Consider the following 20,644-nt stretch of genomic DNA (forward strand, 5'->3'; position numbering starts at 1 on the left):
CCTGTGCTACTGCTGTTCCTGTCCTTTATGGCCAGCAGGAATTAGTAGACCAGCACTTTCCAACCCTGTGTTTTATTTCTCAGCACAATGAAAGAAACATCCTATAGAAATGGCATATGGTCCTCACACAGTGTGTGTTTTGCATCCAACTATTTTATTTTTGTAGTTTGGGTCTGTAATAAATGTTCCAGGCACAGGTTTAGATGGCTGTGTAATAGTGTGCTGTGTTCTCAGCTATAACTGTTGAAGGGATCATCAGTGCAGTGTTCACACATGCCCACCACAAAAACTCTGTGAAATATGAGAGGCAACTTCATGAAGTGGGAAGAGAGTAAATTCCCATCACAGTTCTAAAGGAGCAACAGTTACCCCCCTTCAGACTGTTGTGAAGGGGCTGCTTTTGCTTCTTGTTCTTCTTGTCTGTTAAACTTCCTGTAACACTTAAGTGATGAACAGCACTTTTTCCCACATTTTGCATCCCAAACAGCTGCTTCAGATTTTCAGTCTCAGTGGGCACTTCTGAACCTCAGTTTTCTGCAGGAGCTTTTTTGGTTTTGTGCATATTCCCTTGGCCATGTGGAAATAGAGCAGTCCTTAGAGGGTTGTTCTTGTCATAGTTTGCCCCTGTACATTTGGGTCAATTCTGTTGCCTCCCAGGCAGTACACTTTAGTAAATGCATCTCCTGCATGAAACTTGGAGGTGTTATTGGCTAACAACAAGTGATGTAATTTTTGGAAGCATTGTTTTGTACAGAGTCATTCACGTGTTGAGGGAAGAGGCTCCTGAGTCCCTTGTTGGTGCTTTGTGAACTGCAGGATGGGCTCTTTGTGGCTTGGAGCTGGGAAATTGGAGCAGGTTTAGGTGGTGCTGGGAGCACTCCTCTGCTTGTTGGTTTTCCCTTTCAGGAGGTGAGCTGTGAAGAAAGGGTTTTTGGAGGGAGAGGAGGAACTGAAAGGCTTAAACATCTGAGAATTAAGTAGTGTTCTATGAAGAGGGGCTTTCAGTGCCGTGCTTTTTGTAGTCAGGTGGAAGGATGGTGTAGACAGAGGGAAGAGAGGGAGATGCACTTCAGTGCAAGTGTGTTCCTGTCACGTAGAAAAGATACACTCACTTTTGCATTTTTTTTATAATGTAGCAAAAGGTACATATGCAGAATAGCTTTTTTTTTTGCAAGTAAGTTGTAAAGTATTGTAACTCCTGGTGTAATATATAGAGGTGGGCTAAACTTCAGGTGTACCTATGATATTTGGCCAGCAATCTTCAGCCTTACAGGGATGTTTAATATTTCAAGCGTTGCATTTACTGCTCTGAGCCTGTGAGAGAATGATGATTACTGGCTCCATTTCACTGCTACTTTTGAGATTGCTGTGAAGCCACTTTTCTCCAAAACCCCTCTGTTGATACAACCCTCAGCGTGGTGATACTGTTGCTGTGATGGCTTGAGGCTCAGAGTCAGATGAGGGCGGAGGCACAGCCTCTGTCAGAGTGGCTGATGGAGCTGGAGAGAATGGGGTGAACACTGGTCACAGGAGTGCTGAGGTGGGACTCAGTAACAGAGTTCAGGCTGAGCACAGCTGAACATTACATGGCCATTCAGACTTTACCTTCCCCTGATTAATCTGGTACACAAAGGCAGTGACAGCCTGCAAGGGAGGGTGCAAGCAGCAGGTAGCGGGGGGAGAAATAATTCTGCCCTTTGGGGGTGTTGTAAAGACTGAACTTGGAGGTTGGGCCCAAAGGATATGTGCTATAGGGCCAGTAATGCTGCTGAGGTTGTGATTCTTCATAATTGGTGTTGGATTTTCTGGTTCCAAGCTGCCAGTTTGCACTGATTGGAATCAGTATTTAAAAAAGTTGAATTTACTGGCTTTCCAAAAGAAGCTCATTTTCCATTTGCAATATGGAACTTCTGTGCTAACATAAAGGGTTGATATTTCTAGTAACATGCAAGGGACGGAACTCTGTTTACCAATTTGTGTACCAGATGATTCAGCTGACTGTAGTATGTGTGCTGTATTTTGGTGCTGAACTGATAATATCAGTTGTTGAGATACTTTTCTTTGGGGATTGTAGCAGAAGGCTAGCTCAGAGAATTACTTGCTAAAGTGTACTTCAAACAGGCATTATCTGAAATGTCCAGAAACTCCAGAATGAGAGTGTTTATGGGCATATAGATATTAGGGGATTTCTGTTCTAATGAGAACTTAGTAACACCCATTTGAAAAAGGGAATTTAGGCTTGACTAGGCTTGCATCATCTTAGTTCTGACAGCTATTTGGAGATAAAAATCAGAGGTTTTGCTTCATGACAGAAGGACTTTAGATTATTATAATCTAATGAGTAGTAACTATCTTAAATTAATAGGGTTTGGTTGTTGGCCTAAGGTACAGTGGATAGTGTCAAACAGTATTCCAAGCTCACATTTAGAACAGCCAAACACACGCTGCAAGGCAATTTTAAGGTATTTTCCTATCTTGAATGAAACTGAAAACTTCTCCATGTGGATCACTTGTGGTGAGTGACATTTTGTAGATAAAGAGTGCTGGGTTTAAAATGGGACAGTGGACAAAAGTAAGTTTAAATAAAGGGACAGTGAATGAAGAGTAGTGCAGTAAAAATGTAGTGTTACAGATACCTCTTGGTTTAATGAAATTCCATTCAATTTTTGCTTAAGCTGTGGGATGCACTGCTAAGTGCTGAAGGCAATCCTTCATACTGGGAAGTGAAATATCCTTGGGGAAAGATAGAGACATGTAAATAAAAAGGTACCACAGTCACTTGTATTTAATATTTTGGGTCATTCATGTGAAGCAGCAGTGGTGGAGCTGCTCTTTTCACGTGGTTTGGCTGTTTCGGGACAATTGTGAAAGAAGTGTTTTGCTGATCACAGAGCTGGTCAGAGCAGGGATTTTCTGAGTGAGGATTTGTGAGAGTTCTGCTGAGCTGCAGCTGCTTTGCCCACACCTCTGTTGGGGTAATTTGTTAGGACCTAGTGTGGTTAAATAGCAGAGATTGATGCTGAAATTGAAATGCTGATAATACAGAGCTCTCTCTAGCTATGGTTCGTGTGGTTTTGTTGGTTTGTTTTTTTTAGTTTATACTGGTTACATTATAGGAGTTAGCTAAACTCCCATCCACCACTAACTTCAAGCACTTTAAATTTGAGTTACATTGCTTTTAAGGCTGAGTGAGGCAAATTGTCTCTCTGTTACTGATCTCATGCAACTTGTAGCACCATATCCAGACTCAGTGCTTGGGATAGGTGGAAAAGCATAATCTCCCTTTTGTCAGACCAGGTAGAGACTGGAAAGGAACTTGAGTTGAAACTGTAGCCAAAGATATGGAGAGCTGACCTTGTTAAGCTTGATCAGAAGGGCAGCAGGTGAATTGAATGATGTAAACTCCTATGTGGAAGTGAAGGTTTGGCATGAGAGGTTTCTTTAGTCTGTCACACACAGCAAGAGAAGCATTGGAAAACACGATAAATTCAGAGTAGGAGTAAGCTATCAGTATCTCTAAATACAGGTATGGGTCACTGAAACACCTCCCTTTCTGTTGGTAGACTTTCTTTGTCAGGAAACTTATGACATGGTAATTTGCCTCTGCAGATAGGATACTTGAGATAAGAGTTCAAGCATTTTCAATGGCATTGAGATATGGAGGAGTTGGAGTAAACAATCACTTTTAGCATTATGTGTGTTCAATTGTACTGTTCTGCAGTGCTGCAATTATAGCCAGGTGCTATTTTTCTATGGCACTTTGATTTTATGCACTGAGACTACAGAATTAAGATTGAGAACAACCATGGATTGAGGGGCTTTTGTTTAAATGTTGTTTGTTTAGTTTGCACTGTATGTTGATTGTCTCACAGCTTCTAAGTGTTAAAATTCAAAGGAGTTGAGTAATACTGTCTCGCTGTGCTGCTTTGTTCTTTCCTGTAAAACCATCTTTTTTGTTGTATCAACTGGTATTTTTGAATGGGATTAGAAATCTTGAAACTTTGCTTCCCAACTTGATGATGACCCTTAAAAATAGGCTGATTTTGGGACTTTGGGGTTTGCTTGAATTGACAGGAGTTTATAAAATTTTATTCACTTGGTTGGACCAGCAGTCATGTTGGTCTCTACTTACTAAAGGAGTAGAAAACAGCTTTAAGCCATAGTAGTATCCATCTTAGAAATTAATTCTGTGACAGTAGTGATGGGCGTATTTTAACATGCAAAACCTGGTCATTAAGTCTTGACATTGCTTTCCATCTGTCTATAAAAATGGGAAAGGGGAGGAAAGAGAGCCGGAGCAGAAGGAGACAAAAGCTGTAGGAAGCAAAATTCTCCAAACTTAGCTCCTCCACAGTGAGCTTCTGGCTGTGGTCCAGCCAGTGCTGGTGCCATTTGCTTATACGATCCTGAAACTTAGAAACTCTCCTGCAGCTGGGGCAGCTGGTTTTTGTCTGAGCTGTGTCCCTGTATCAGCTGCAGTACCTCAGCTGTTTAGAAGGTCGCATTTTGAGTTTTTGAGACCTTTGAGAATGCTGCTTTGTGTCACTCTGTTGCTGTGACTTTGGACAGCCCCTGCTAGATAAATCTCCAGCCCCGACAGTGCTTTGTGTTGGGAGCTTCGTCTGGCTGCATAAAAGTGAAAGCATTGGCTGGAGGTGCCAAGGGCTACTTTTCCTCCTGTGATTGTTCAGCTCATGTTTGATACCCTTCTCTGTCTAGGAACCCCTGAGATATGGCTCTCTGCTGTTTTCAAAAGCCATAAGATGAGGAAATGTCATGCAGGCTCTTATTTCCTCTTCTTCTGTGGAGTTCCTGTGGCTGCTTCCTCAAGTCACTCTGGCTTGTTTCAAGATCTTTGTCTTGCTTTGGTGGAGGGTGATGTAGGAAAGCTCCAGGGCTTCCTAACATAATTTTATAATTTATTCTGTTTGTGCATGATTTACTATATTTAAAAATGGAGGTAGAGCCAAATTGTCACCTTGTCATTGAATCTATGCTGCTTTCTCAGGATTTCTTTTGCAGGAGAGGTGCAGGTATGGGGGCTCACTGGGGATGCTGTGAGTCTCTTCTTTCTCAGCTGGGACCTGAGCTCACTCTTGTGTTTCATTGGGATTTTATTCTGTGGAAGGAGTTCCAAACCTAGGAACTGACTTCATTAAGATGTTGAACTTCAGTAACTTTGGCATAGGGTAAAGGTCAGCACCTCAGTTTCCTTCTGCAGTAGTAATTTTCATTGAGTACTCATTTTCTCAGGATGTAGACATTTAATAATAATTGGTTTTTTGTTGGTTAGTAATCGTTGAAACTGGAAGACCATATTTTACTGGCAAACTATTAAAGTGATTTAATATCACTTCTTGCTTATTTGAAGTGGCTGTATCTGGTGCCTTTAAACAAGTACACATTAAATATCAGAATAAAACCAGAACTTCATAAACAGTTGGCAAGTTAGTTCCTCTTGTAACTCTTCTCAAGCTGTATTTAGATGGAAATTAGATTTTTCTGTAGTTTAATGTACTCCTAAAATATTTTAAACACTCATGCTGTGTTAATATACTAGCATGCACTGCACTTTACAGCTAATTAATTGAACTGATTGCTTTTGAGTTGCAATGTTCTAAAACATTGTTAGAGCTGAGAAACATTACCCAGTAATTTTTTCTGCTTTTCTCAAGTTTGTAGAAAGAAAATATCCCTTGCTGCTTTTCCAGTCTCGACATTGTTTCATAACTTAAAGCTGAATGGTCACGGGTTCAACTGATGAAATGATATTTTTATTTCTTTAAGAAGCAATAAGAGATTGAAAAAGCTGGTTTAGCACTTCAGGAAGCAATATTCCCAAGCACTTAGCTAGGATCTCTGCAGTATTTTATTGTTGGCAGCCTGTGTTATTCCTTCTTGCAGGTTTTTTCCATATAAATTACTTTATTGCACTATAATAGATGTCAGCATAAATATCAGATTTTAAATCTATGCATTAAATTGATTGTAATGCAGGTTATTTTGTTAAATGATTTGGAATTTTGTTTGAACCTAAACTAAGATTTAATATGCAGGATATTAGAAAAACCCAAACCAAAAACCTAGCCAACCTCAAATGCATCTTAAGGGCTCTGTTTTATAGAGCTTCAGGTTTGTCTTTGACTCTCCACAGAGTTGCTGTTCTGAGCTGAGAAACTCACTGGTGCTGAGGTGTTCTGGGTGCAGGTGCCAGCTCTGAGTTTTTCTTGGGAGGCTGCTCCAGCTGTGCTGGTGCCTGGCAGCTGGCTCATGCCCTGAGCTGGGAGCTGGGAATTGGAAAGGCTGGATCTCCCTCTGGATCATGGTCCTGTCACAGGTTAGGCCTGGAGTCACCAGGGATGTTTTGTTCTTCTGAAGTTCTCATCTCCCTGTAACTGCATCGCTATTGCTGTTCCCTTTTTCCTCATGCCAAGGACTCCTTTGCACAGAGGGAATGGGAGCAGGGTGCCTGACATTTGGAAATAAAGTGGGGGTTAGTTTTGGACTTAGTTTCTGAGGTTTCTTTGTTACCTCTTGTACAAGATAGTGATCTTTGCTGCTTTTTTTCCTTGGATGTATCTCATGATGTCTTGGATCTGAAATCAGTCAAGCTTGAACTTGTTGCAGGTAATGTTCTCAAATAAGGGAGTTGCCCTCAGTTTTTCCAAGGTTTATGATTCACCAAGGACCTGGTAGTCTAGGACAGCATATGGTAGTTCCTTACTTCTTAGGGAACTAGCTTCCTGATCAAGAAAATCTCTATAAAATATCATATTACATAATTATTTTTCATAGTGTACAAAAAAAGTCTACTCCTATGCAGCATTTGAATATGGCATTTTTAGGGTGTTCTTGCTTTCCATATCCACGGCTTCCTGTGTATTGAATAGGGTCACTTCTGTAGGTGGCAGCTTGGAAGAGAGGAGTGTGGCAGGGAACTTGGGAGTGCACACAGACATGGGGACCTTTGAGCCCTGTCTCTGACAGGTTTTGGTCATGTTACCAACCTGAAGGTATTTGACTTGCCTGCAAGTTGAAATTGGTCAAATGCACATGTGTTGGATCTGTCAGAAATCTCAAGCTTGTGCCATTTCTTACCTATCTGACATAACTTTTCTGAGGAACTTTATGAACATGGGATGGAGAAACTCATCTGAATCATTTACAGATCAGGACTGTGCCCTCACTAACCCTCTCCACTTGAGTGTGACGGAACTTGGCCATGCTCCTGCCACTTTTGAAAGAGTCTCTGAATCAAATTCTAATAGGCAATACTTATTAAATGGTTATAAGGTTAACAAACCATTCTGTTAGGGATTGGGGCAAGAGTCACAAAAGTTGGGTAGTGTTGTTTTCAGTTTTGTTTATTGTTTCTGGGTGTGGTTTTTTTTTGCTGCTTTTTTTTTGTTTTTTTTGGTTTTTTTTTTTTTGTTTTGTTTTTTTTTTTTTTTTTGTTTACACAAAATACTATGTAGAATCACAAGCACAATGTATTAAAACATCACCAAAATCTGTTTGTTAATTTCCAGAGTGCTTGGTTAGTGCATCCTCTTTAGCTGCCTGAGATGCCTTTGCAGGTTGTGGGTATGGTCCAGCTTTTCCAGTGACTTCTGGTGCCTCAAGGGTAGCAGGGAGAGGCAGTCTCTTCAGAAGTCCTGGAGTGGCCTGAACACTTTAGTACCTGAACTTGACACATCTGTTGGTGGTTTTCATTATTCCTCTGAGACATCTGACCCTTGCTTCTGCCACTGTTTCGGACTGACTCTTGTATTTCACAAACTTTAAAAAATTACCTTTAATGTGAAGGGTTCAGCATAGAAACCACTGAAGTACTGTTTCTGATTTTAGTGACAACTTCAGCTCCATTTGTGGAATTTTCAGGGGCTTCCAGCTTAGCCTGTCTCCTGACCTTGCTCTTTCTCCTCTACCTCCTGCCTTGTGGTGTGAAGTTACCCACCTTAGGGAGACACAGCAGGAAGGTGCAGCATTTCCCTGAGCTGAGCTAAGTGGAGCTGTGCTGGGCTGGCAGTTGCTGCTCAGTGGTGGCTCCTTGGCCAGGGGTTCCTGACTCTGCTGCATTCAGGTGTGCACAGAACTGCAGCTGAGCTGCTTTTAGTGATGCTCCCATGCTGGAGCTCTGAGATCACAGCTAGACTTGGAGCTAGCCTGGAATTCCTCCAGTACTCTTGTGCATGCACGGAGAGAGCACGTGGAGAAATTCAGGGAGAACAGGCAATTACCTTTTGCTAATTGAGCTTTATGGAGGTCCTGTTTGTGCCAGTGAGGTGTTGCCTGCCTTGCCTAAGTCTTTTAAAACTCTAGTGGAGGGAGTTGTTAAACTTGGGCACCCAGGACAGCTGCTTGGTGCAGTGAAATCTGCTTTTTCAGTGCACACCAAAGGACTGTATGCTGTTCCTGCTGGCCAGAGCAGATCTTACAGGACAGGGCTGCTTTACATTTCTTAAAAATTACAGATAGCAGCTGGGAGAGATATAGAGGCAAGAAAATGTGCTTACTTAAAGCAACCACTAACACTCCCAAATTGCTTGAATAAATTATATGTATAGTGATTAACTTACTGATTTTGCTGCTAACACTATAATCAATCTAGTTTTGGTGGTTTTTTTTTTTTTGTTGATAAAGAATTACCTGAACTGAAGTGGATCTCTCTTTATTCTCTGCTCTTAAAGGCCCAAACAGCTAGAAAACTTCCTAGAAATGAATCATCTTGATTTTTGGAAACCAGTTCTAAGTTGCAAGCTTGCTTTCAGATTCTCTGGATGTTCATGTTTGCTTAATGTGCTCATATGAGGGGAAAAAAGAATAGGTGGTGATAGTTTTTAGGATACAGTAGTAATTTTCTGAATAAGGTTGCAAACCACAGGTTTTCATAGGAATTCTTAGTGTGTGCAACTACTGTCCACTTTCCAAAGTGCTTCCCATGTTCTGGTACCACAGTATGAATGCCTGTAATGTGTGTAACCTTGCAGTGACTCTCAGGTGGGAAAATGTTCTGGTTTCTACTTAATTCCTGAGATTTTGATGTACAGATGTTTAGGAGTCCTGCTGAAATACATGAAAGGAAGCCTGGGGTGAAGAGGAGAGTAAAAACCTGGTCTCTGGAGACTGCTGATAGTTCATTTTTCTTAGCTTGCCTTTCCCTGCACCCAGTAGACTATTCAGTTAATACTTTAAATTACCAATATTTGACTTCCCAACCAATAGTGGGGTTTTTTAATTGTTTTAGAAGTCTAGTGACTATGTGGGCACAAAGCACCAGTATATCTAGTTTTTCTCAATAATAAGACTTCTTGGTGTATGGTGTGCATGTGAGATAGTTTGGGTTTTTGCTTACTTGCAGGAGCTGGGATGTAGTGGAATCCCAGAACTCTGGGGTATTTTTGTATGGGCTGAGGAAACTGTGCCCTGAAGCACTGCCCAGTCTGTAGCTGCAGCATGGACATGTGGAAAACTGCTTGATAAGCCTCATGGAAATAGTAAATTCTGTAGATAAGCCCTCAGTACCTCAGCATAATTTACCAGGGTTTGTTTTTCTTTCTGGATTTACAGAGATATGAAAAATGCTGTAATTGGAAACAACAAACAAAAAGCCAACTTGATTGTTTTGGGAGCAGTTCCAAGGTATGTCCTTTGCTACTCTCCTTTTCACTGATTCACAACAGGTCTGGAATAATGATCCTTCGATCACAGGCACTTTTTTGTTTTAACTTTGATTGTAGTTGACTGAATACTTTCTTTAATATAACTGAGAGAGACTTGAAATATCTGTTAAACTCATGTATTACAGAACTGGCTGTTGAGTAATGCTTTTCATTTAGAATTTAGTAGAATTCTCTAAAGTAGTCTTGGTGTTTTTATTGAACTTTATCAGCTCAGGAATAAAATCTATTTTTTTGACACTGATATTAATGATGGATGAAAGTGGTTGTATCTTAATCCTGTTCTTCAGCCAATTGCCTGGTGAGTTCATAACTGAAAATGTGTAAGGTTATGTTTAAGATTTAATTTGAAATATTGAAAAACATCTGAGATAATTTGCTTGTCTGCTCCACTTGATTCAGAGGATTAAAAACCATTGATCATACTTTATTGTACCTTGCTGCTTCAGCTGATGTTAACATTTTCTGGACCCTGATTCCACTAGTACAAATTGAACAGGTGACTTTAGCTCCTAGACTGTTCTCTACAGCTTTCATTTCATCCCTCTTCTCCTCCAACTTTCTTTCAGCCTCAGTTTGCAGCATTGGAGAATGGAAACCTTGAGCACTGCAGTCCTTGTGCTGTCAGTGTGGCACCCACCTGTATCTTTTTGCTTAAATGGCAGCCAGGTCCCAAACTATTCTGCCCGAGAGCTGCTGCTGCCTTGTCAAAAATGCTTTTTATTTGCAGAGAGTATCTTCTCACTGACAGACTGAATTTGTGCCGAGGCTGGCCCTTCATATTCTTTAGGGATTAGCAGTGGGGCCACCCCTGTACAAAACCTGCTGGATTATCTTCCCTTTCAACCAGCTACAAACAGGTGAAGAGAAGACTTCACAGGAGATGAAAAGATGAAAATGCACCTTTGTTGAAGATGATGAGAAATCTAAGGAATTTCTATCAGCAACAGGCCTTAAGGGTTTTTGCAAGTCCTGCTGATTCTTGTGGTTCCCATTTTAAAACCTACAGAAGATCTTCACCTTCCAAATCTAGAATCTGCCTGTTCTTATGTTTTGTAGGACTTCAGTTCACTCAGTTATCCTGCTTTTTGCTGCTGCTTGTTTTGTGCCCAGTAAGGAAAATTCAAAAGTGCTTTTTTCCTCATTTGTTGTTAATGCCTTCTGGCTGCCCAGGTAAATTACACAGTTAATCTACAACTGCAGAGAAATGACTGGCCCTGGGAAATGTTAAAAAATGAACTCTCACACTTGTCCTCTCTTCAGGACAAGTTATTCTCAAATGACCAGAAGTTTCTTCAGAAAAGGCTCTTCAGACTGGAGGACTAGCTGAAATACATTGAGTTATTGTGACCAAAGATGATCCTCCCTGGCTATAACCTGACATCTACCCCCAAGTGCCTTTCTGAAGGCTTTACAATTTCCTCAAGGTGTTGCAGACAGGCTTCAGTAGATTATAGACTCTTTGGGTTAGAGAACTCCTTTGGTTGTTCTCTGTCAAGGAGGTGGGGAACCTCTGGCAATTTTCATGTGCCTTCTAATCTGTGAAGCTGGTGGAGTACAGGGCCCTGTGGAATTCCAGTCTGCAAAACCAAGCCTCTCCCTCAGTGAGGGGAGGAATAACCAACCTGACAGTCTTTGGTTTAAGTCTTTAAGAACAGCTTTCTTTTCACAGTGTTCAGCTGCAGGCTCCCATCAGAAATTGATTCTCTTCTCTAATGGGAGTTGTTAGAATTCTGCTGTTGCTTTGTCCTGTGGTTCAGCTTGTTTTTTACTCATTTCTTGCTTCTCTCTCCTTCCCCAAGTATTCCTCCATCAAGCTTTCAGAAAATGCTCTTTAGACTCAAGGAACCCCTTCAGACCTGTCACTCAGTGGAAAAGAAAACAGTTTGTTCAAATATTAGAGCAGACTTATATGGGGTTTGGAAACAGGTCTAGGAAGTATCTTCCATTTGAAATTGGGCCAAATACTACTGGAATATATTAAATACCACAATTATTTTAAAATATTGCAAAGAAATGCAAAGTCCTTTGAAGATCTTCCTACAAAGGAAGCAATTGCTGTGGAAGAATGATGGATCCCTGTAATTTCTGGGCCAGTGACCTCCTGAGTCTGAGCTGGCTCTCCAGTGGTGTCATCTTTGGAAAGGGACATGCATCAATACCTTAAATGAATTTTTTTGGGGCCCTTTAAAGTTCAGTCTGACCTGTGGTCATCTCTGCACTGCTTGTTCTGAAGAGGGTGCTAGGAAAAACAAAGGTGATTAAAGAAAGCTTGCAGAATTGCCATGTCTGAAATTTAAAACTAGGAGGTAAAAACTGTACAAATGTGTGCACAGACTTGGCCCTGGATGTTTCAGAATGGAAATAGCCAGCTTGTGTGTAGATTTTGTTTCCTAAGAAGTGATTTTCTGTATCTCTTCCTAGAATCATAGAATTTCCATTCTTTTGGAATGCTGGCCTTGGGCCCCTGTCAAGGCTGCAGAAATGTTACTTCTTGAATTTCTTGCTTTTTAGTAGTAGTCCCAGAAAATAGAATTTTTAAAGTTTAGAGAGGAAAAGCTATTTTAAGGCCAAATTCTTTCAGTGGCAGACCAACTTAAAGCTAAGACATGACAGCATTGGCAAAAATAGTTTCCTACTTGTACTGTCCTTCAGCTTTTTTTCCCTTCTACCCTACATGAGTGCTAGCAGAGACCAAGAAATCCACAGTAATTGTTGGTGTGCCCCTTTATTCAGCAGTTTTATAAGTTTTTGCGTCTATCACCACGTCAGACACCTCTTGGGATTCCAAGTTCAATATTTAATGCTGTCATTTCCTCTTACAGCCTAAATCTCAGGGAAATGATGGAATCATCAGTTCAAATGTAAATTGTTTTCTAAGTCATCTTAACAGGACTTTTGAACTAAGTAAGTGCTGTTCATCTAGTAGCAGTTTGTAGTGCTGCTGGCTCCCAATCCTCTGAACTGTAACTAGCTCACAGAGGTGGAATTGGAAAAGAAAACCCTTCAGTGAAATGAGCAGGAGGAAGTTCCTGATCAGTCAGCATTCCAAGTCTGTGGAGCAGCTCTTGGTACTCAGAGAGATGCAGCATTGCAGGTTTGCCATGCAGGCACCAGCAGGGCCTTTCCTGGCATCATTTCCTTGCTTCTTTCATGTGGGGGGGGGCAGAGCACAGGGAAGGCAATGTTAAATTCCAGTGAGCAGAGCAAAGCTCTGTCTTCCTGTTTGTTGTAGTTACCTGTTGAAGCTCTGTTCTGTGTGATTTTGACAAAAAACCTTACTTGAATTAAGTTATTGCTGATCTAATTATTGTGGCTGAGAGTTCAATATTTAAAGTCTAATCCACTTCATTAAGAGCTTCAGTTATTTCTTTGCTCCAAAATTAATACAGTTTTTAAATCAAATCTTAATCCCAACCACCCAGGGTCTTTAACAGAATCACTAAATCATTCTTATCACTTACTGAAAATCATTTCTAACTTCCAGCTGATTGTTCCCCTATCACATAAAGTCAATTATTTGGCGTTGTAAGGTGGTAGTGGACTTCTTCCCAAAGCTTTCTCTAGGTAGGTGCACCTCAAAGAATTTTGGGTAGCTAACTTTAACCTTTCCCTGTCATTTATTAGTGATTCTATTTAACTGTTGTGTTTTTAAATTTTTAAAATTTCTTTGGAGTACATTTTAAGGCTGTGTAGAACAGCTGAAGGACTCTTTTCCATTCCATCACTTGAATTTTGAGTTCTGCACAGCAGATTGTTAGGTTGCCTATGGAAATGAAAACTAGTAAGAATTTATTGGGATTTTAAATTGTTTCTAGGGCACACCAACATGAAGTTTTATGTTTCAATTTATTGTTAAACATAATCAAATTCCTTCAGGCAGTGTTCTTTTAGAGTTTGCCAAAAGAATAAAAGATTGCTGCTTTGCTAACTGTGTAACCTGGTAAAAAAGATGAGAAAGGAAATGCTTTAGGTGGCTCTGCCCCAGCAGTGCAGGTGAAATGCCAGGTTGGTGTAACAGAGCTCCTCTCACAGAACCACCCTCGGTGCTTCTGACCTTGTCCTACCTCCACTTCTTGTGTTTGACTGCACTGAGACCTGCCTCAGCTCAATAATCACACAAAACTAACTCTCACAAAAAGCAGGTCTTGTTCTGTGGAGTTAAAAACAAGACAGATGAGCAGAAAATGGGGAGAGCAGGACTTGCCCTACAGCAGTGGAGAAATGTGCCTTGAAAGGCTGAGGGGCTGCTGGGGTGACAGTGCTGTGGATCTCCATCAATGGCAGCTGGAACATCAACCAGGACAGGCACTTCAAATGGTTCCATGTTTGATCCTGCCTCAGAGCAAGGCCTGAGGATCTGTCAGAGCTGCTCATGCCTCCAGTGCTCCTCTGTGCCCACCTGATTGCCCTGGTGCGTGCAGGAGCCGAGGCCTGGCCTCTGCTGGGGCTGTTAGTAAATGTGCTGTTATCAGGTCTGCACATCTTCTGGGTCCTTCATCATCCCTGGCATGTTCCCAGCTTGCTTCCAGGAACTCCATGCACTTGGACACAGTACTGTGAGGTCTGTCATGCACATTAGGGAGTGTTTAGTCCAAACTTCTTGGATGTCCTTAAGAGGTCAGGATGCAATTGTTTCCTGATGCCATGTGCAGTTTGCATTGGGATTTTCTGTCCTGCACCCCTCAGGGCAGGGATCTGTGCACAGGTGCTGTGCTTTGCTGTCTTAGGGGAAGGAGCTTCACCTGCCTTGCTGGTGTTTTCCAAGGCTGGCTTTGCTCTAGGGTGGTGAAAGAGGTGGGGAGCAGAGGCTCTCCTGTGGTTATCCTTTGCTTTTCTTCAAATCAAGTCAGGAGTCAGGACCTGATTGCATAATTGGACAGCTCTTAATGAGGAATAACTTTCTCTACAAGGATGATGTATATAACTGGAAAAAGGTATTTTTCTAACACAGCTGTGGAGTACAGGTGAGTCAAGGCAAACATTTGCAGTCAGCAGAATTGTATGAGAGCTGTTGTTTAGAAGCTATACAACCCCATATCTCTGAAGTGCCTGTTCTGATAGCAAAAAGAAAGTTGTTAGTACAAGATGTACTTCTCATGCCACCTTTTCTATTGTGTATTTTTATTAGAATTTTAAGTTTCAAGTTTAAAAATACCATGTAGAAGGTAGCTTTATGATACCTCATGTTACTTCTTAAGGAGCTGGAACAGTCAAATATATACAAAATTACTCAAAAATGTGTTCTTGACATCCTCTTTCATGTGCTGATGGAAGATATTGTATGGTGATCTCAAACTCAGTGAGACTGTAGTGTAATCTTTTTGTATACCCTGGAGAATTTCAAACTGCAGGTGAATGGGAAGTAAAAACAGCTTGATTTTTGGTATAAGGTCACTTGATATCCTCAGAGAAAAACCCTTTAGAATTGATTTGTCTTAATGAACAGTAGTTGTTCACATGGTGGTCATAAGCTAGCTGATAATCTAAATCAGACAGAAATTTCTGGAAGACTTAGAATAAAGTTTGAATGTGTTTTATCAAAGTAAATGGAATGAACAGTCCAGTGGTGAACATAGGAATAAGATACCAGTCTTGAGCAAAATTATAAGATGGTTGAAGCAAGACTAGGTGAAGGTGTTGCTTTGTGTAATGCCTATTAACACACCTTCTGTGGAACAAAAGGCTTTTATAATCTCAAAAATAAACTGAACCAGTGTAATTCACTCTGTAAGTTCAAAAGCTCTGAGTGCTGTTGGTGTAAATTTATCTGTGTTTGGTTTCAGGGGCTGTGTGTTCCTATTCAGGTATAAATGGCTGCAAAGAAAGGATGTATTTATGTTTTACTGAGTGGTCATGGAATGGTCTTAGGGGGAAACATTGGAATAAATTCAGCTCAGACTGGAGAGCTGACAGTGGTGATGCACTGGGATGGAGGGTTTTGATCTAGCAACCAAGAGGAGAGGCTGTTCTGCAGCCACCTCAGTTGCCTTCAGGTCACTCTGGAAGATGGTGTGGGAGCACCTCGAGGGAGCTGGGAGCACCATGGTGGGAACCAGGACAGGAGTGCTGGGGGAATATTCCTGCTGTAAACAGGGCTCCATAGGGAGGAGCCTGGGCTGTTCCCAAATGAAACATCATTAAAGAGGAAGGGGAGGGAAAACTTGATTGTAGTCAGGAAAAATGTGGAGTTTAAAATCCAGACCTCTTGCAGCTCAGTAGATATTGAAACTCTCCAAAGTTGGATTTAGTTACATGAACAAGGATCACACTGGATGCAGGTTTTGTGGTGTGTATAGAACAGCTCATGGAATATTAATGTTAGTGAGGATGTCTCAGCATTAGGATAAATTACTAGAGCTGCAAGCTGAGACTCCTTGTTCTACTCCCAAGGGAAAAGCTTTCTGTGCAGCCAGCTTCCCTACTTATTATACACTGCATACTGCTCAACTTGGCTCTTTTAAAACACTGTGCACTGTGTGAAATATTTCAGAAGCAGTTATCTTTGCTTTGTAGGGTTTTTTAGGGAGTAGGGTTAGCCCAGGTCCCTCAGATCCAGCCTCTGGAGATTTGGAATTACCATTGCTTCCAGAAGGGAAACTGGCATCTCACTTCAGGATAAATTTCTGTGACTAGCAATCATAAAAATCACTCATTTTTGAGTCTTCATGTGTAAGAATCTATAGCTATTTAATTTGTCACTTTAGACATTATTGTACAGAAATTCTTCTGAATGCTTTTAAAATTATACTTGGTTCTGTCTTTGGCAAGTTCTGTGGAAAGTGATTGCTTCTTGTTATGTCTGAAAAGTAGTGCTTTTTAGCACTAAAAAGAACAGATTGAAAAAAGTTTTTTTCCTGCCTTGTTTGAGCTATTCTCAGTACATTAATTCTGTTCACTATTTGGGGTTGACTCTCACTGGGACTTCCAGAATGTTCAGAGGTCACCTCTGTGCCTGCAGTGACTTTTTATTCCATGTTCTGTCAGCCAGCAGGGGTAACTCACCTCAGCAGTGCTTTCATCTGTGTGTTCATCCCAGGGCTTTTCCAGGGAAGAGCCTTTGGGCTTTCTTGCAATGGACTGGAATACAAGCATCTTCCAAGGTAGAATAAGATACAGTAAGATAATCTCACAAATAGTGTATTCACCCCCTTTGCAAGGGGGCTGGTAATAAATGTTCAGCTAATCATGACTCAAAACTCTCATTTATTAACATACTTTGGTGAAAGATGTCTTAAGCTTCTTAGCACTCAAACTGCTATCCTGGGCTCTTTTCCATGTGCCTGCCTATGGGGCTTGAGGAAGTGCTGATTCTCATCTCCTCACCAGTTGTTTTAGGATCTTGAGAGATTTTTGTGACAACTTGTAAATAGGATGGAGTGTGAAAAAGGGCATTTCTGTTCTTTTTAACTGTGAGGCTGGTGCTCAGACTTGGATTGGGGAGGTCTAAATCATGCACATCTGTTTTATGGTGTGGAACTCTGGTGCATCACACCCATCTTAGTCAAAGGAAAGAGAAAGCTGAGCTGAGTCTCTTCCTTACTAAACCACTGTAGTTCCCTTTAGTCAGCAGCTGCTTCCTGTGGAAGTTTTCTACTTTAAAATAATCCACGGTTTTCCCAGGTGTGCATTATGGCTCCAGCTGACCTTATTTCTGTTTCTTGGCATGGTTGTTCATGGAGTGCATGAAGTGTCTCTCTGGATGGATTTGCTGTCCTTCCTCATTTGGATATGATTTCCTGGATATCATTCCTGACATCTGAGAAAAAAAACCCTTTATCACTTAATTGCCCTTAGAAGGGCAGAAGTTGTATTTTATATAAATGTAAGTGGAAAATATCTGAAGAAGCCTTATAGAAGTTTGAAAAAAAAATTCAAACACTGCATTTTAAAACAGTGGAAAATGCTTATGAATATGTTGTAAGATCCTTCTATCAGGTTTATTTAATTTCCTGTTTGTTATAATGAGCTTTACTGCAGGACCACAGGCTGAAGAGTGTCAACAAGGACATTAGTACCTTTTTGCTGTTTAGACAACCTTTTCTGTGTATCTGTGCTTTTATTTTCCCCTGAAGCACACGGAAGTGTGTTGTGGTGGTTCTAGCACAGCCTTGTTCCAGTGTTTCTGCTGGTTTGGAATCCAAAGGCTGCCTGATAAGGGATAAGGCTGCAGATCAGGGATCCAGGTTGTGCAGGGACACCGTGTTCTTAGAACATGTGAACTATGAACAAGTACCTTAATCATATTTTTAAGTTTCCAATATCCAAAGTATAATCTTCCTTTCTGTCCCCTGCATATAAATGCCATTTTTCTACCTTTTTATCCTGATGCTATTAATGTAAAGGAGGAATGCATTATACATCTTTGCTGAATTTGTCTAGGCTAGAGCCTGGGAACAACAAACCAATCCGGGATGGTCCCATGGACAATAGAATAATGTGGGTCTTTGTCTTTAATGCTTGACAGTACTTTATTAACAGTTTTATCTTCAGTGACTATATGGATTCTCCTCACTTGAAACTTTTTGTAATTTTATATTTTGTCATGGAACTACTTATTTTTCAATGTTACTTGGCGTCAGTTCTGTCTTTTAAAGACAGAAATAGAAAATATTACAATATGCATGTCTAGCTCTGTGAAACACCTGATCTGAACCTCAGACTTATTTTAAACATATAGAAAAGGATATTATTAGTATTTCAGAAACTTATTGTATGCAAAGTGGGAATTTAAATTTTGATCTTCACTAATTATAAAGTTTAGGTAAGGCTTTCTATTTTAAGCATGTTAGACTTTATATTGTAGTCAATGTGTTTAATTTTTACTCTTTAAGAGAAGCAGAGCTGTAACATTTGTTCCACGTGTGGAGTGTTAATGGGAAAGAAAATAGCAATTACTTTCCTTGGAAGAGAAAAGCTTTCAGAATTTCATGTGCTTTTGAATTTTTAAAAAATCCTTTTGGGGAAAAAAGTCTTTTTAGGACATGATATTGAGGGGTTGGAGAGTGTCCAGGGAAGGGAATGGAGCTGAGGAAGGGGCTGGGGGGCTCAGCCTGGAGAAAAGGAGGCTCAGGGGGGACCTTCTGGCTCTGCACAGCTTCCTGACAGGAGGGGACAGCTCGGGGGAGTTCGGGCTCTGCTGCAGGGACAGGAGGAGAGGGAACAGCCTCAAGCTGTGCCAGGAAGGTTTAGGTTGGATATTAGGAAAATTCCTCCTGGAAAGGCTTGCCCAGCCCTGCCACAGCTGCCCAGGGCATTGGTGGTGGTGTCCCTGTCCCTGCAGGGATTTAAAAGCCGTGTGGATGTGGCATCTGGGGACGTGGGGCAGTGGTGGCCTTGACAGTGCTGGGTTAATGGCTGGACTTGATCCTCTGAGAGGACTTTTCCAACTTTAATGATTCTGTAATTTTATGACTGAACATTTCTGCATACAAGCAGCAGGTTATTTGTTGAAGGCCTTGATAATGAGAGAAGGCCATTGGTGTGGTCTGTACAGGGAAGACACAGAGCAGATCTTCAGGACTTTCTAGTGAAAATGGAAGGAAATACTCCTGCATTTATGATTTTCTAAATTGGCCTCTAGGTTATTGAAAGCTATTTTTAAAAAGGTTATTGCTACTGACATGTTTTAATTAGTAATTAGATAAATATTTACCAACACATACAGCAGAGGAGTCAGCCAAAGCTACAACAGTAGATGAGATTGTGCTTTCTACATAGGAGCTCAATATCCTTCTCCTTTCTAGGATGAATTTTAGCTAGGATCTCTCAGGACATTTGTACATGAGCATAGAAGCTTTTCTTTCCTGTCATTATGTGGTCTAGAGGGCAGAGGAAAAAAAATCAAGAAAAGAAGTAATAGCAGTGCAAAATTACCTGATTCCACAGGATTGAGGGAGTGCTATTTTTCCTTAGTGATGATTTTGCATATGTATTTTTGATTATGTATTTTGCTTCTTCATACTGTAGAAAGAATCCAAATTGATTGGGACTCAAATGACACCATTGGCAAGATGTGCTTTAGGCTTGAAGGGATCCTGTTTAGCTCCAATACAGCTGCCTTTCTGCACATAAAACTTTCTTGGGCTTTCTTTGTTACGTGATCATTTCTCAGTGTTCCAAACACAGATCACTTTCAGCCCACCCCATGCTTGTGTTTGGTGATGGACTTACTTTGCAGTTGTGACCCAGAAGAAATCACTGCCAAAGATAACTATCCCCACAATGGTCATCAAGTGTTACCCTTTCCCATCAGCCTTAAACTGCAAACTCATTTCCTTTAACTGAAATTTGGGATCTCCCTGTTACCCTGAAAGGCCCATCCTGGATGTCAGTACTGTGACAGTACCTTTTTAAGAAAGAGCAGTGGATTTTTTTTCTACACCAAGTAAAAGTTGTGTAGGAACACACAGTGTGAAAAGGTTGTGAATGAAGTGTTACTCTACTCTTTTGCTCAGTCTCCATCTTTCTTTTAAGGTTTTCATCCTCTTTACATAGCAGGAGTCAGATTATTTTCTTTTAGACTGAAATTTTCTCTTCCATATGAATTTTCCTCTAAAAATGCTTGTGTTTGCAGGTTGCTGTATTTACTCCAGCAAGAGTCCTCAAGCACGGAGCTGAGAACAGAATGTGCAGTGGTCCTGGGCAGCCTTGCCATGGGGACAGAGAACAATGTCAAATCCCTCCTAGACTGCCATATTATCCCAGCCTTATTGCAAGGTACTCCTCTCTTAATGGATCTGTGCCAGTAAATGTTCCTAAAGTACCAAAATAAACAAAGCTAATGAGACTGAATGGTTGATCTGCCCATATTTACAGGATTGCTCTCGCCTGATTTGAAGTTTATTGAAGCTTGCCTGCGATGTCTCCGTACCATTTTCATCAGCCCCGTAACTCCAGAGGATCTGCTGTACACAGTAAGTTGTAAGCAGATTATTATGTCTTTTTAAAGGCTATGGAGAGGG

The 20,644-nt window shown here is 41.0% G+C and overlaps 1 protein-coding gene across 4 annotated transcripts in view; it reads left to right on the forward strand.

Annotated features, from left to right (window-relative positions):
- The window catches only part of ARMC8 (armadillo repeat containing 8), a 63,059-nt gene that overhangs the window by 5,565 nt on the left and 36,850 nt on the right, over positions 1-20,644 (forward strand). For 3 of the 4 annotated variants that reach the window (XM_053951239.1, XM_053951240.1, XM_053951242.1), the window contains exons 3-5: positions 9,571-9,642; positions 20,257-20,399; positions 20,499-20,596. In XM_053951239.1, the coding sequence (XP_053807214.1) occupies positions 9,571-9,642; positions 20,257-20,399; positions 20,499-20,596 (313 nt within the window). The remainder of the gene's footprint in view (positions 1-9,570; positions 9,643-20,256; positions 20,400-20,498; positions 20,597-20,644) is intronic. The other variant, XM_053951241.1, reaches the window with a different exon arrangement.

Source organism: Vidua chalybeata, chromosome 10, assembly GCF_026979565.1.
Source record: "Vidua chalybeata isolate OUT-0048 chromosome 10, bVidCha1 merged haplotype, whole genome shotgun sequence".
NCBI classification, from domain to species: Eukaryota; Metazoa; Chordata; class Aves; order Passeriformes; family Viduidae; genus Vidua; species Vidua chalybeata.